Source organism: Neolamprologus multifasciatus, chromosome 15, assembly GCF_963576455.1.
Source record: "Neolamprologus multifasciatus chromosome 15, fNeoMul1.2, whole genome shotgun sequence".
In the NCBI taxonomy this organism is placed as follows: Eukaryota; Metazoa; Chordata; class Actinopteri; order Cichliformes; family Cichlidae; genus Neolamprologus; species Neolamprologus multifasciatus.
In genome coordinates, this window is record NC_140453.1 from 25,233,987 (window position 1) to 25,249,533 (window position 15,547).

At 41.1% G+C, this 15,547-nt stretch overlaps 1 protein-coding gene and 1 long non-coding RNA gene across 5 annotated transcripts in view; one reads left to right on the forward strand and one right to left on the reverse strand.

The window, feature by feature from the left end:
- Positions 1–122: 122 nt before the first annotated feature.
- On the reverse strand, positions 123–12,559 carry LOC146502184 (uncharacterized). The gene is made up of 2 exons (XR_014869650.1): positions 11,871–12,559; positions 123–1,984 (listed from the first exon to the last, which is right to left on the reverse strand). It is a non-coding gene; the product is annotated as an uncharacterized LOC146502184 (long non-coding RNA).
- vta1 (vesicle (multivesicular body) trafficking 1) overlaps positions 5,907–15,547 on the forward strand; it is a 73,154-nt gene continuing 63,513 nt past the window's right edge. For all 4 annotated transcript variants that reach the window (XM_085134398.1, XM_085134399.1, XM_085134400.1 and 1 more), the window contains exon 1: positions 5,907–6,104. In XM_085134398.1, coding sequence (XP_084990524.1) covers positions 6,014–6,104 — 91 coding nt within the window. In that variant the 5' untranslated portion in view covers positions 5,907–6,013. The remainder of the gene's footprint in view (positions 6,105–15,547) is intronic.

The following is a 15,547-nucleotide window of genomic DNA, read 5'->3' on the forward strand; positions in this document are numbered from 1 at the left end:
CTGTCATCCAGTAAGCTTAGCCATGGGCGAGTGAATTGCAGGTGCCATTGCTTCTGACACTTGTATGTGTGACAGTTATCGCTTCCGATGTGTGTCTGATGTTGCTCAAGGTCTGTTTTGACCTTCACTTCAATCAACACAAGCGCCACAACTTTGTTGTCATTTCATATAAGATGGTAGTTCTTAAACAACTTGATCATCAAGCTCATGTGCCGGTTGAGCCTAAACATATGCTTGAGTTTACCTCAGTGAGATTAAAAGGCATCTTCAGACCACTGATGCGTCTTACCAAAGATGCCATTGCTAAAATGGTTGCTATTTAGTGTTTTACTCTTCAAGGTAAAGATCTGCCCAAAGATGGAACTTATTATGAAATGGGTTTGATGCAATGAACTACGAAAAGGAAGAAAACACCTTGTAATATATATATTTTTAAAAACTTTATCAAAATCTATCACCTGAAAAATCTGAGTTAAAAAGTTACAATTACATTTGGCTGTAAAAATGAGTTAAAATTAAAAATTTTCAGTTATATAGTAGTACTAAAGTTGTAATGGTTTTGAAATTTCTGAAACAAAGCATCAAGCTCCAGTTAGAACATTCATATGTTAATTTTTTGTTAATAGGTATTTAATAAAATCCTACTGGCAGATTTGTTGAAATCCAAGCTGGAGAAGGTTCAAGCCATTCATGGTTCTGAACGTTCTGGGACACCAGAAGAGGTGTCCTCAGTCCCCTGCCTTTGCTTCACCCTTTTTTCTTTGCTTGAAGTATTAATACTTTCTGTAATATTTTCCTTTGGTGTCATTGTCCATGTATTTTGAAAAAGATTACCTCTCATGTTTTGTAATGTTTTATTTTTAATCAGACATCCATCCAACTTTTGTTATGAAGTTTTCAGCAATCTGTTCATCATCTCAGGTACAAAATTGCATTACACGACAAAAGTGGATCAAACGCTCTTTCCGAACCCTTTTAAACCCTTAACCCTTTTCCTCTCTCTGTGTCATCACTCCAGTTGCAGGATTTAGAAGGGTTTGAACCAGGTATGTGACTCCTGTGATTTGGGTTTGTCTGCGTTCTGGTATCTGTGACTGGACGATGGTTTTAAATTTTGCCTCTAAAAGTTCTGTCACCAAGACTAAGGCCTGGTTTGTATGAAATTAACAACTGCAGATTAATTTGGCAGGATAAAAGGTTTTGATGTGGTGCAAATAATGAACAAATCCAGGAATCTCACTGGATAAAATGGGATAAAACAAATTTAAGTGGATACCAGTGGTCTATGTCAGTCTACTCACATTTTCTTTGAGTTAGTTTATCTTGTTCTACTGCTCAGGTATACGAGGTGCTATCAAAAAAATTCAGAGACTAGGGTGATAAAAGCAAAACCCATACCTGATTTAAATGTAGCTACCATCCCCTTCACAGTAGTCACCTGATACAACAATCCATAGTTTCGGCTCGTTAACCACACCTGGAACACTCCCCGGAAGTCCCATTTTTCTCATTGGTGCTGCTTCCGTTCAATGGTGCAAATTGTTTCTTTCTTTTTTTTTCATCTGCAAGGTAACACAGACTAGTGTAACATTCACCTAAGCTGCTTCTGGCACCTGTTTCATGTTAACAAAAGAACTTCTGGGGGAGAAGTCAGTTTCTTTTACTAGACTGTACACATTTACTTTCTGGTTACCAGACAAGCTAGCTAGTTTACTTGCAGTTAGCAATGCAGCTACCTTAAACAGCTCATGCTTCTTTGTCCACTAGCTAGCAAGTTGCCAGAGCACATCACATTTCTATAGGTTTTAAGCCTCTGTTCATTTAGTGGGCTAGTTTCAGTCTTTGTGACAGGTACTGTTTATAAGGTTGGGGAAATCTGTAGTCAGTTGAAACTGAAGAAGTCACCTGGATGAGTGGCGCAATGTTTCTCCCACTGAAAACGCTATGTCCAGATGAACAGAATCAACTTTTGGGGGTTTTACGCCTCTAGTAATTTCAGAGGGTTGTGTCAATCTTTCTGGTGTGACCAGGCTAACAGGTTAGTTTCATGCTATCACCTGTAATTTTGAAAAACAAACCCAGGACATTTAAAATCCACAAGAAGAAAATGTTTTGCTCAGGTTGGCCAAAGTTCAGGGTTCACTTGTTAGCTTTTACCATAAGCTAATTTGGCAGGGTCAAACCTCGGGGCTAGTCTTGGTTAAGAGCTTAATCAAATTTGTACATGAAGCTGTGTTTATCTGTCTTTGAATGATTAACTTAGAAGAACTTGGAAAGCAGAGCTTGTTGTATTTTTGCAAGGCTGATTCACTGATAATTAACAGAACTGGAGAGATTGGAAATATTGGGGGGTATATGTGATATTAAACATATAATCCAGTTATTAAAAAGGTGGCCACAAATTCTCAGCTTGTTCTTTTAATGAACTCATGTAAAAGAAGTCAAAGCGTCAGCATAAAGTAGGGAGGTATATGGGTTATGCAGCACTGCTGTAAGCTAATTTACTTCTTTTGGCAACTAATATCAGGGTCATTTGTGGAAATTCAGCTATGACACACAGAGTACACAACAATGCAAATTCATCTTTATTTTTTATACATCTTTGATTTTTACCAGTGATGTTATATGTTAGTTGTTAAAATTGAGTTGAGGTTTATTACATTTTTGACCACTGTTTGTCTCTATATGAAAATATTTTGTCAAAGAGGCACAGTTTATAACCAGTGCATCCATATTAAAACAGAAATCTGTTTGCTACAGTTTACTGAAGGTGACCAGTATATTCTGACTTGTTTTGTCTTGAGATGATTATTAAAAAGTCCTACAATTGTCTTTGTTTCATTGTTGATTGACTTGACTACAGAGTACTACAGACTACGGTATTTGTTGAGAAAAGTATATGGTAAATGGTAAATGGACTGGTTCTTATATAGCGCTTTTCTACTCTTCTGAGCACTCAAAGCGCTTTACACAACTTGTGCATTCACCCATTCACACCCATTCGCACAAGCACATTTCTCTAGGTGCTTTCTAGATAACATTCACACACATTCATACTCCGATGGATGCATCGGAGAGCAATTTGGGGTTAGTATCTTGCCCAAGGATATTTGGCATGCAGACTAGGGGAAGCCAGGAATCGAATCACCAACCTTCCGATCAGTAGATGACCTGCTCTACCACCTGAGCTAGCTTGCTAACAATATATATAAGGGGAATATATATTATGATGGATGGTTTTGGTTCACGTTGGTGCACCGGTTGAGGTGATGAGGTACATTCAGACATATACATATGCATACCCTACGATCATTATTGTAAGATTATTTTCCATTGATTCATTGTTTTTATGCTTATCAAAGTCAGAGTCAGAGGTGACTGACCAGCTATTATATGGTAATGGCGAAAGCATGTGGTATAAAAGATTTCTTGAATCTGTCCTTGTGGCAGTGAGCTGAGTCAGTCTGTTAGAGAAGGAGGACTGCTGGCTATCCAGTGCGTAATGCAGAGGGTGGTCAGTTTGTTCAATTAATTTATCCAGACCACATCTTCAGAAGTGTCCAGCCAATCTCAAAGCCACCTTTGCTGATCAGTTTATTCAGTCTATTGATGTCAACAGCTCCAATGGCGCTCCCCCGCAGACCAGATTGAAGTACACTGCAGTCGCCACAGCTGACTGATAGAAAATCATCATTTTGCTGCACACATCAAAGGATCTCAGCTTTCTCAGGAAACAGAACCTGCTCATTGCCTTCTTGTATACAGTCTCTCCTTGTTAATATGTACGTCCAGGTACTTGTATTCCACCACACCAGTATCCTATCACAGGACAGACACAGGGTCCCTCTGAAGCTGCTCCCTGTCTTTCTGGTCTTATTGATATTCAGAAGCAGATGATTCAAAATCTTCACCACACCATAAAGTCTAGTGCTCTGGACCTCACTTCCTGCACATCACTAATGCATCCAACCACTGCGGGTGTGATGACCCAGGTTAATACTGAAAGTCAGAGGTGCAGAAGGTGAATCAGAGTGGAGACACTCCAGTGCCCCTGTGAAGCTCCTGTACCGTACTGTACATCTCCAAATCAGAGAGTCTCACACACTGGCCTGCCGGGTAGTCAGTGATCCACAAGAAAGTGGATCGCTGACATCCTTCTCTTTCACCAGCAGTGGCTGCATTACATTTAATTTACTTGACAAATCAAATAAGGTGATCCTCACCATGCAGTTTTTTTTATGTCCACGTTAGTCCAAAAGAAAATAACCCACTGATGGTTTGATTTGTAACCCCACCAAACATTTTCTTATGAGTTTACAAACTGAATTGTTACCATCAAGTCTTACTCGAAACAACATGATGTTTTTTTGTAAACTACGGCCTCACTAGAGTCAAAAAGTTCATGATTTGTGTCCAGAATTTTACCTGCTAGTCTGCACGCCGACTGTTCGGAACATATTTAGTGCGTCCAGGGAGGTTGCAGATAATAAATACAGCTTTGTTCATCATCAATTACTACCGCCTCATCCAAATCCAAGCTACATTTGGATTCAAAGTCTGTTTGTGTGCAGCAGCCTTGCAGCTAAGCTCCTCTGTTCCCATGAATTAAAAAAAAACAATAAAATACAGTATAACCGGAGCCAAAAAGTGCAAAACTGAGTCATCAAGGAAGTGGGTGGGCTTGGACCAGAGTCGACCAGTCAGCCAACAGATTCTCACGACCTCATTACCCAAAGCCCTGACTACATTAGCTTTCCAAACCTCATGGACTTCAGTCCAGCTCAAGGTTCGGTGGGAACTGGGCAGCATGAAGCTTAACACACCAAATTTAAACATACAACAGCATATGGACCAAAGAAAACCTGGTACCCAGCAGACTAGCCTCAATAAAGTCAACACATGGCAGGCTTTGGGAGAAACCCGGAGAAGCTGTTCATGTCATGCTGTTTCTTTGTTGAGCCTCCCAGGTCAAAGGATCATTTGACCACAAGAACCAAACAGATCCAAGCTCTCATTTTTACCATGGCCCATAAACTCCCCTTACTGCAACAGACTTCTCTGCTCAAAGCCCACCCAATTTCCTGGAAATACATCATTGTTCCCTTTGATTTACACCGTTTATTATCAGACTTCATTTGCTTTGTTGCAAATATGCTTTGGCTCAATCGCCTGAATTCAGACTCAGTTTGTGGCTTTAACTTGACCTCAGTCCAAATATCCTAGGTGTAATACTATGCTGATTCTTTTTTAACATCCATTTGTTTTGATTAATTTTTGGGACAATATTGGAATATTAAAAAGAATTTAAACATGGATTTTATTATTTTGAATCTGTCTAACACACATGCACACACACAAATTGTGCCAAGTAACTAAAGCTTGTTTTTAACACACGTTTGCCATGACTTTCTTCCAGTGGCCACTGTCTGTTGTCACATTTCTTTTTTTTAATTTAAAAAAATGAAAAAAATATGAAGAAAATATGATCCCAATTGACATATGTATGTATATGTATTTGTATATATATATGTAATATATATATATATATATATATATATATATATATATATATATATATATATATATATATATATACATACATATATATACATATATATACATATACATATACATATATATATATATATATATATATATATATATATATATAAACTCTACGTCCAGATGAACAGAATCAACTTTTGGAGATTATATTGCTAGTTTTAGTTTATTGTTGTCCAAAATTCTTTGACATCCACCAATAATATATTTTTATTCAGGCTCATAGAATATGTATTATATCATAGTTTCACCTGTAGTTCTTTGGTTTAATGAGCCACACCTTGAGATTCAAACCCTCACCCAATACTTCAGCGAGATGGTGACGTCATCGTCCCGTCTGGGCGGCCGCTCCTATTGGACAAACACGCGGAAGTACGGAGGAACTCTTGCTAACAACAACAGTCCATTCTGGTGATTTGGTCGAGCTCGCTGGATCGGTTTTAACTCCACCATGGCTCTGCCGGTTCAGTTCAGAATCATACAGCACCACCTGCGCACCGCGCAGGAACACGAGAAACGGGACCCGGTGGTGACTTATTACTGTAAGTGTGTGTTCTGATTGGCGTTAGCAGCTACTGTTGTTAGCATGGCAGCTTTGTTTACCTGAGAGCTGACAGCCGCCTGAGCTTAGGATCTAAGTGTTTTATCCAGCGGGGAAGTTTAAAGTAAAAGTCCTTACAGATTGTGTGAGATGTTCAAGGAGTCGCCGAACTGCGGCGTTAAATCACTCCGCTCTTTGAACGTCTCACAACGTTAGCTCTGACAGCTCCAACTTCATTAGCCTCCTAACGTTCCCTTAGCAACAGGAATAATTTGGGAAATTCATAAACTGTTCCCCTCACTGACTCAGATAAAGAAAGCCCTCCAGCTTCCGTTCTGTGAGGCTGTAAACCTGCTCTAATTTCGTCCTGCTAAATTTAGCTGAAGTTTGGAACAACCCAGAAACTGTCCAGGTAATCGTACCTGGCTAGCTGCCAGTGAGGTCTGGAGTTAGCAGACAGGAAGTACCGGCCAGAACGTTCCAGGGCTACTTCAAAGTCTGACGTGAAGTCGTCGTCCAGCTAGTTTTTTTTCTTCTTCTTTGTCCTGCTGTGTGTCACAGAGTCATGAGCCTTCACAGTCAGCTGTGAACAATGGGCTCCACCCCACTGCCTGCATACTTCACCTCCACATGACTCATGAGTTTTTTACCAGTCTGTCACTAAGTTTCACACCAGTGCATACCTGCTGAAACCCAGTCGCACCTTCCTTACACAGTGGCAGTATTTTCTACAGAAGTATAATGCAGCCACGTGATGAGAAGTTATATATTCAGTATACCTCACCAATCCACAACATCAGTTTTGTCAGGACACTTGATATGGCAAGATTAAGAACCTACAATATTATTATTATTATTAATCCCATAATTTTATGAACCTTTATAAGCAGCATTTGGCAATAGTGGTGTAGAAGAACTCAGATTTTACAAGAAAATATCACCAGCAGAACTGGAACTGATTGGTGGGGGTGAGTGGAGAGGGATGAGGCCAAAACACAAATAAATAAATTATGGGAGAGAGAAAAAACAAAAAATAGAAAGCTTGCTTAAAGTATTGTAATCAAGGGCAGAAATTCCAAGAAAATGCTTGTATCTCCAATCTCAAGTAGAATATGAAAATTGGCCTGTTTTTTTTTTTTCCTTCTGAATTAATGAGATGCCTTAAAACCTTTGAAACCTTGATTTGATGGACAGTGATTTGACCGTATTTACGTCAAATCCTGGTGTCTGGGAGATACTGGCTTCTGTGTCATAGCTGAGTGTTTAGATGTATTTAGGATGATGACTTTCTGGCGAGATGCAAAACATCCAGCCAATATTCCCAAAACGTTGATTCTGTTCTTTTTCAGCGGATGGCACGTTTCATTGTTCATCCTTGTGACTGAACATAGTCTACTCTCTGGGATTTCCTGGATTAATGAGCGGGCAGTAAGAGTAGCATCTACAGTATGTTACTCAAACACCAGTGCCTCCTGGTCTTTCATTCCACACCTAAGTAAAAGTTCCCTGGGGGGTATTAATGGTCATGAAATCGATCTTTCAAATCAGTCAAAGCTTTTTCTTGATTTTAAGATATCTCACTGAGAGAAAAACTGCAGCTTTTTGGTTTGTTGTTTGGTCAAGTGACTGCATAAAACTTCCATATTTTTCCTGGTGATTTAAACCAATATGATGCTTAAGTTTCAGGGATCGTATCACATCTACACTTTTGTTCAATATTTACTCTGAGAACAGATAAGCTGTTCCACAAAATTCTGCTTTTTTTTTTCATTTAATAGGAAACTACCAAGTAATAAGAGCTAGTCTTGTAAAATATATGTATATGTTATTGTCCTTATTATGTAAAGTGTCGTATTGACATGTTTTTATCAGTCTGAACTATGTATGCTTCGATTTATTAGATGTATATTCACCTTGCAATCAGCCATTTCACAGATTTGTACAACTAACTTTGTGCACATTAAAAGCAGGTGTGATGAAGGGCTCAAAAACATTATTAACAGTAATTTATAATTATTTATAGTATTCATTTCTCTCCTTCACTATCACAGATGTTGAAAATTGTACAACATAAACCACAAAAACCTGTCCTGCTGGGTTCTTTCTGTGTGCCGTTTGTATGTTCTCCCTGTACTTGCTTGGGTTCTCTTTGGTACTTTGGTTTTCATGCCACAGCACCAACTGGAGAATTCTAAACTGGAGGTAGGCGTGAATGTGAGGTTTTCTGCATCTCTGTGTTAGGCCTGTGATGTACTGTCAACCAGAGGCCGCTTTCAGGTGTGCTCAAGGTGCTGATCTGCGCTGATCGAGCAAAACCAGCATCGGTGAAGAGACGAGTGAGAGAGAGAGAAACCAAAGTGTTGTTGTTACTCACTCACAATTTGGACACACACAGAAAACTGTTGTCTTGACACACCTACAGACTGCTGATCCTTTGCTAACGGGCATCGTCCCACTGTCTCTGATGTCTGATCCACCTTTTTGGGTCAGTGTTGGTCACAATATCACATCACAGTCATCAACGGTCAACATAAATTATTTCAAATGTTCTATTGAAAGATAACGTTTTGGTAGAAAGGTGCCCAGTCCTCAGCCTTGTTTCCTGTTAAGTAGGGCAGAGTGTGTAAAAGGACTGATTGGTGATGCAGAGGGCACAGCAGGGACTGAGTCTGACCCAGTTGAGCTGATGTAAGTGAGATGCACACGAAGAGGTATACCAACGCAGGAAAAGAGAGTCGGATCAAAACCAGGAGCCCACTGACTGACAGGCAGACAGACAGACGTGTGCTTCCTGTGACAGCTGAGGTGAAGCTTCTGGGAAACAGCTGTTAGGCCACATCTTCATAATGTGGCTGCAGCTTTAAAAAGCTTGTTTTGCTTCAAACAGGCAGAACAGGAAATGGGACGGTCATGGTCATCACTGTTTTCAAGGCTTTGCTCTGTGTTGAACCTGTGTTTGCTCACCTTTACCAGCCTGTGGATGTACACGATGCCCTGTGTGGGTGAGCTCAAAATGATGGCAGGCGATCCACCGCCATCATCAAACCAGATTTTCCTCTTTTAAATTTGGCTGATTTTTCACCCACCTGTCATCTTTTTGTGAAAGTGAAATACTTCAGCGCTGCTGCTATTTTTATTCTGTCACTCTGAATCTCCCCCGGCGGGTCCAAACACTGATCCTTTTACTAGACTTTTATTTCAGAACAAGGAAAAAGTCAGAGTGAGCACCAAAATTTTTTTTGGTAAGCCTCTCTCAGCCTCAGCCCATCACTGATTGGCTGCAGATGGGTGAGTGTGAGGGCGATGCTTGGAGGTGGACTAAACGAGCTGAATGATATGCGTGTGCATGGAAACATATTCTCAGTGCTGAAAACAGTGATGTGCTGTTCTGTCTGTCTGAGGTGAAGGACGCCTGTTTCTCAGGCGTTTGTGAAGAAGAAGCCCCTCCGTACCTCCCAGAGACGGTCATTATCGTTCCTGGCGCTCTTTGTGCTGTTTCTGGTTATTAATTTGCAGAGCGCCGCTTCTGTCCATGGCACGTGAAAAACACTCTGCTGCTGCTCATATTAGACGATTAAATTGACTCACCTCTCCAGTCTGTTTTATTCTTTTTTTTTCTTTGGGTTTTTTTTGTGTCCTTGGTCTCTTTGCTGCGAGCTGCTCTGTGCAGTGCAAACAGCCTAAAAACAAAACCCTGTGAACACTAGAAGAATGTTATACCAGACGATCTCTTCGGGGGAAATTTGGACTGTGAGACACCAGCTTTGGCCCTGCATGTCCTCTGGATACCCCACAGGACCTAAAATATGGGCTAAGTCTGGTTTCAGCAGACAAGCATTAAAATGTAGTAAGATATCAGATCTATAGTTTGAGAAAACAAAAAACAGTTTTTTTGTAATTGAAAATAGTTACAGGCTATACAGGCTTTCTGATTCTGATATTAATCATGCAATATGTTGTTTTCTCAGAGTTGTTGCTCATGGTTGTTTATCAGCAGGTACAGCTGTGGGTGTGGTCTGCAGTTCAGGTGTGAGCCTGTATTTGGAGCCCAGTTACCTGTCAGTGATGTGTGTGCCCTCTGGTCAAGTGCTTAATGGATTTTATACTGCTTATGTTGGGAACATGATTGACGGAACAGATAATCAGTTTTACTGTATCTGAAAGCAACAACAGCAGCCTTTTATCACTCAAGTTGATGCGGAGAGATAAACATGACGGACACGTCCGAGGACGGTGAAGGTGAATAGCCCAAGCTGCCTGCACTCAGTGTGTGTTTGTGGTGTGAAAGGTGGCCCCGTCAGTGTGGATGTGTGCTGGACCAGTGACCCAGTCAGACCACTGGAGGTCAGCAGCACCATATGTCTGGGCCTCAGAGGGAGAGAGAGAGGGAGGGGCAGGTTGTACACTAACTTTAACAGAGAACGTGTGTGTGTTTAAGGGATGGGGAGCAGTGGACTATGAGTGTGCTTCGTCACCATATTAGCAGGAAGATGTTTTTAAGAATAAGATGTGACGCGATGAGTGAAGAAAGGCTTAAAAGAATAGAAATAGGTTAATGCTCATGTATACTGATTATGGGAGCAATAACACTAGAGCTGGAATAACAGACGGGTTTTCCGTGGATGTCGGCCATGTCTGGAGTTGGGTGCATGTTTTTGGTAGCAGGAAAAAAGGAAATGCCAGAAGGAAGCTTTGAAATATGTAAAAAAAAAAAAACAACCAAAAAACCAACAACACTTGTCGGCCTTTATAGGGGTCTGTGAGGTCTACAATTAAACTGGTCGACTGCACTGAATCAGATCATTCAGAATCAGTGTGCAGTTCCTACCAGGCATGCTTGCAGGTTTTACCCTGATGTCACTCTTCGGTTAGTGACATTATGAAGGCTTTGATACCTTGAGATGAGCATGTTAGCTGCCACTATGTTGGTATTTTGAAGCGGATGGATCTGACTGAAACCAAAAACCTGTCATGGACAATCATCAGTCTTGATCCTTTTTTTAAAAGTCAGTATGACCTGAAACTAGCAACTGAGCCAGAAAAGTCATCCGAGTCACAGAGAAAGGGACATAGAGACATTTCCACCCAACAAATATGGCTACCAGTTCTAAAGTTAAAAAATGACTCTATTGTATTGGTTATTGGCTTCAGTGATCAGAAACTCATACATGAGAAATGTGAACTGGTTGGAGATGCTTGGTTAAGTGACCTCAACAAAATCGCACTGCAAACTCTGCCAAACCGCCAGTAAGAGGAGTGAAAAACAGTTGAATTTAATAAAAGGACTGACACAAGAGTCTTCCAGGACTCCATTCATTCCTGCAGGAAAACACAGCAACACCAGCCAAGCGGAAAACACTGGAAAAGAGCGAGAAAAATTCCAGAGATGAGCAGCAGGTGGTGAAAAAGACTAAAGCTCCGACTTGATAGCGCAGGATTTCATCACCTTCACTGCGCTGCAGACTGTGAATGAGACTCTCAGCTGTCACCGTCAGAATCTGCTGAAGGCCAAACTTTGTGAAGAAACCCACATTTACAGCCCGTTGCTCATGTTTCAGTCTTCGGCCTGGCTCTTGTTCTTTGGGCCAGCAGCTTGCCCGTTGTCTCTGACTCCGATTTACTGTGAGCTAAACTGATTTTACTCCAACTCCCTCTACAGGTAGGGCTGTTCGATATAATGATATATATCGGATGACAATATAAAAATGTCTATCGTTTCATTTTACACTATCGTTTGTTTCGTGGTGTCGCAAAATAAACTGTTTACGGCAATATTTTTTTATCGTTTTGATGGTCACTGTAGTGGCTATATTAATTTCTTAAAGTTCTCTCTTTCTCTTATATTTAATATAACCACACTACGGACGCACACGCGCCTGTTTTTATGCGTGTCCGCTTGTTTATGTTCCACGTAAACCTTTCACAATAAAGCTCAAGATCCTGTTGAGACTTTTCAAAATAAACTGAATCACGTGAAAGAGCAGATGATTTACGGATGAGAATTAAAAAAGAGCCGCCAGATGCTAAAAAATAAACCTTGGACTCAAACGTTAGAACAGGCTTTTCCCCGCAGCACGCCGTGTAATAAATACTCACAAAGAAAACGGCGGCCGTTACAACTTATGTCTAAAAATGTATAGTTTCATGCATCGGTTAAAACACTCGACTCCAGCTACATGACGCGCAGCTGGAAACACTTCCTGCAAGACGAGCTGCCCGAGATTCACAGAATTTACAGAAAATGTTACATTTTTGTGATTTATATCGTTATCGGGACGATAGAATTCTTATATCGGGATATGAGATTTTGGTCATATCGCACAGCCCTATCTACAGGGACGATACTGATTAACATTAACAGGGCAGCTGGTTTGAGACTGACTGTTGGACCAGTTGGCCAGGTGGGGAAAAACACTCAGTGCATCACACAGACACAGAGCTGATAAAAGACTTATGAGAAAAAATTATTTCATGTGCTCTAAAAGGCACCCCCATCAAAGTGATTGCATCCATAATTTTCTGCATTAAAACAGTAACCTGCATGTATTGTTGTCATGCAGCTGACCATTTTGTATCAGGCTGAAAACAAAGTATGGAAATATGAACATGTCTATGGAGACTGCCTCACTTTAATCAAGTGGCCATTAGAGGAACCGCAGCTTTGATCTGCCACATTGATGGCTTCAAGTTGCATTCTGGTCCTCGTATCAGTCATTCCTGTTAACAAGTGACAAAATCAGACTTTTAATTAGACTTTTATAAGCGTGCATCCCTGAAGTAAACATAATCTACTCCCCACCTCCGCTCACACTAAGGTGATAATGCTGCTTCTTCTTTTCTCTGACGGGTTCTTTTTCTCAATCACTGAAACAAATTGAAAACTGCTGCTAATTGGCTAACAGATGGTTGCAAATCTGGCCTTCCAGGGCAAGGAATAAATATTACAATAAATTGGAAATCTGACAGTTGTCTCCAACAGAAACACAGGGTGTGTGTGTGTGCGTGTCTGTGTTATTCACATAATTGTAAAGGTGTGCTTCTTCGAGGTGCTTTGAGGCGTTATGACTGGCAGTGCAGAGTATATTTTCAGCGAGCAAACATCTGAACATGCAGAACTTCACAAATAACTCATCAGGGAAGCCGTCCATCATGTGGGTCTGTTGAGGCCAGGGCTCGCAGAGATTTATTTCCGTCCTTTTTGTCTTAGTGCGTTTACCATCACTCAGCCTCAGCTCCACATCGGCAGGTCCATCTAAATTAGCCAGCTAATGCCAGGCAATATTTCACCTCACCTCCACCTCAGAACAGGCCAATCAATGGAGGTTTGAGTCAACGCCATGATTTGTTTAGCTGTAATGAAGCCACGTAATTCACCTGCAGTTCCCCCGGCCGACACCACTTGGCTGCGTTACAAATGATGTTTCACACTGATTGGACTGTCGACATTATAAATGAGGAGAGGGTGAACACAGGTACCATCCCTCTGTCTGCGGGAGGGGAACACACTCCTCCTTTTATTTGTATGTAATATCCAAACATGCATGCAGCTTTTTTTTTTTAACTTGAAATTTTTTTTTAAATTCACTGTTTTATTCATTACTGCAATGATTGGCTGTGATTATTTGGCTTCCTCAGAATGATTGGATTCTGATAAACAGGACTTTGCTGAGTAACCTGATGGAAACTGGGACCATTACGTCTCACACTAAATCCTCCATCCTCTCCCCGCCGAGCTTTAAAACATTTAGAAAGAATAAGACCTACCATGTAATTAGTTTGGACTGCCTGGGAAGTGGGCACAGTGGCAGACTGTGCCAGTTCAACCGTCGCTGAACATGCCACGCAGCCAAGTTAAAGCTAGCTAGCCAACTCTACTGCTTGGTAACATTATTTGTGCATGTAAATGTGGCTTCTTCTTCACACGTAGAAGTTAGTCATGGAGTGCTGGGACCAACTGCATTTACATTATACATGCTTCCTTGAGGCAGTATCGTTCAAAATCTCGTTGCTATGCAGATGGTCTATCTGTGAAGCCAGTTAAACTGCAGCCTTGTCTCTAAAGAATAAAATCCTGGATGTTGTAATTTTCTTGTCTTACATTTAGATAAAACTGAGGTTGTTATACAGTACAGTCTTGAGCTACACCCTTCTTTACATTTTGCAGGAAAATGGGTAATGGGTGGCATTTTTCATATGCAGTGATTTACTGGAACATATTCGTAGGTGACACACTGCACACTGTGTGTCACCTGCGAATATGCACTGTTAGCTGTTTTCAGCTAACAGCTCTTTGGGAATCGCTTTGTTGGTGCAAAAATTAAATTTTATGCTGTCAAACTATGTTATCTTTGGCATTTTTCATAAGTTTGAATGAAGAAATGGGAATAACAATGGAGGTTACGCCGAGCTGCTTTTAATACCAAAACCAAAGAAATGCTGTGACAATAGCAGAACAGATATGACAGAGTTTCTTGTTGTTAATGATCTGTTCCCGTCGTGCTCGGTTTCTGTGATTGAGCTTCATCTTATCTGTAAGCGTTGCAGTCACGCTTTACAGCATGTTGTGCTGGAATGAACCTCCAGAATCTGTGGCAGTGTGTTCACTCTGTGGGCCTCGATTGTCTTCTGGTCACACTGAACACACACACACAGAGCGACTCAGCTATTCTTCATAATGAAGTCCTTGTCATTCATATGACACAGAGATTGCTCTGGCCCACATTCACATTGGCACAGAATGTCAAAAATTGCATCGAGGCAGTGGCGGCGTCCTGCCAGCACCATTACAGGAGGCTTAATTATTCACTGCTAAATATATTTTCTTACAACAGTCACTGTCATGCCAAGAGATAAACGAGGAAATTGGGGAAACTGCTGTGTTGACAGAGCAGAGTTTAGTGTCTGTACACGTGAAATCTCTGCTGTAGAAGCCTCTGCAGAAAACTTGGGCAGCACATCGCAGGTCAACCTGATGTGGCTCACATCGTACTGACTGGTGTTGACGTGCTCAGTTATGTGCTGTGCAACCCAATGAATGCACTGTCATAACAAATCAGCAGTAAACCACCCCGTCAGACACCGATGGCCGAGAGGTTCACTGCTCCATCCCGAAGATGCTCTCTGACCACAGTCCCTGCATCCAGCTCACCTCCACGCACACAGAGAGGCAAATTAGACCAATATCAGAGTCCTCAGAGACGTAGATAGAAGTCAGAAAGCTGCGCTGCTGCCAGTCATGAGCTGAACTTTCTGGAAATGCAGCTTCTTGCTTTTTCACTGCATTTGTTCAGCGTTCAGTGTTTCGTCTAACACCTTTAGTGCACATCCTTTCTCACAACCTTTTTCCTCTGCGTGAGCTGGCAGCAGCAGCCCTTCCACTGAAGCTTATCACCTCTGAAAAACAAACGCCGGAGCTAAAAGTATTTTTTGGACCCTACTTATTTT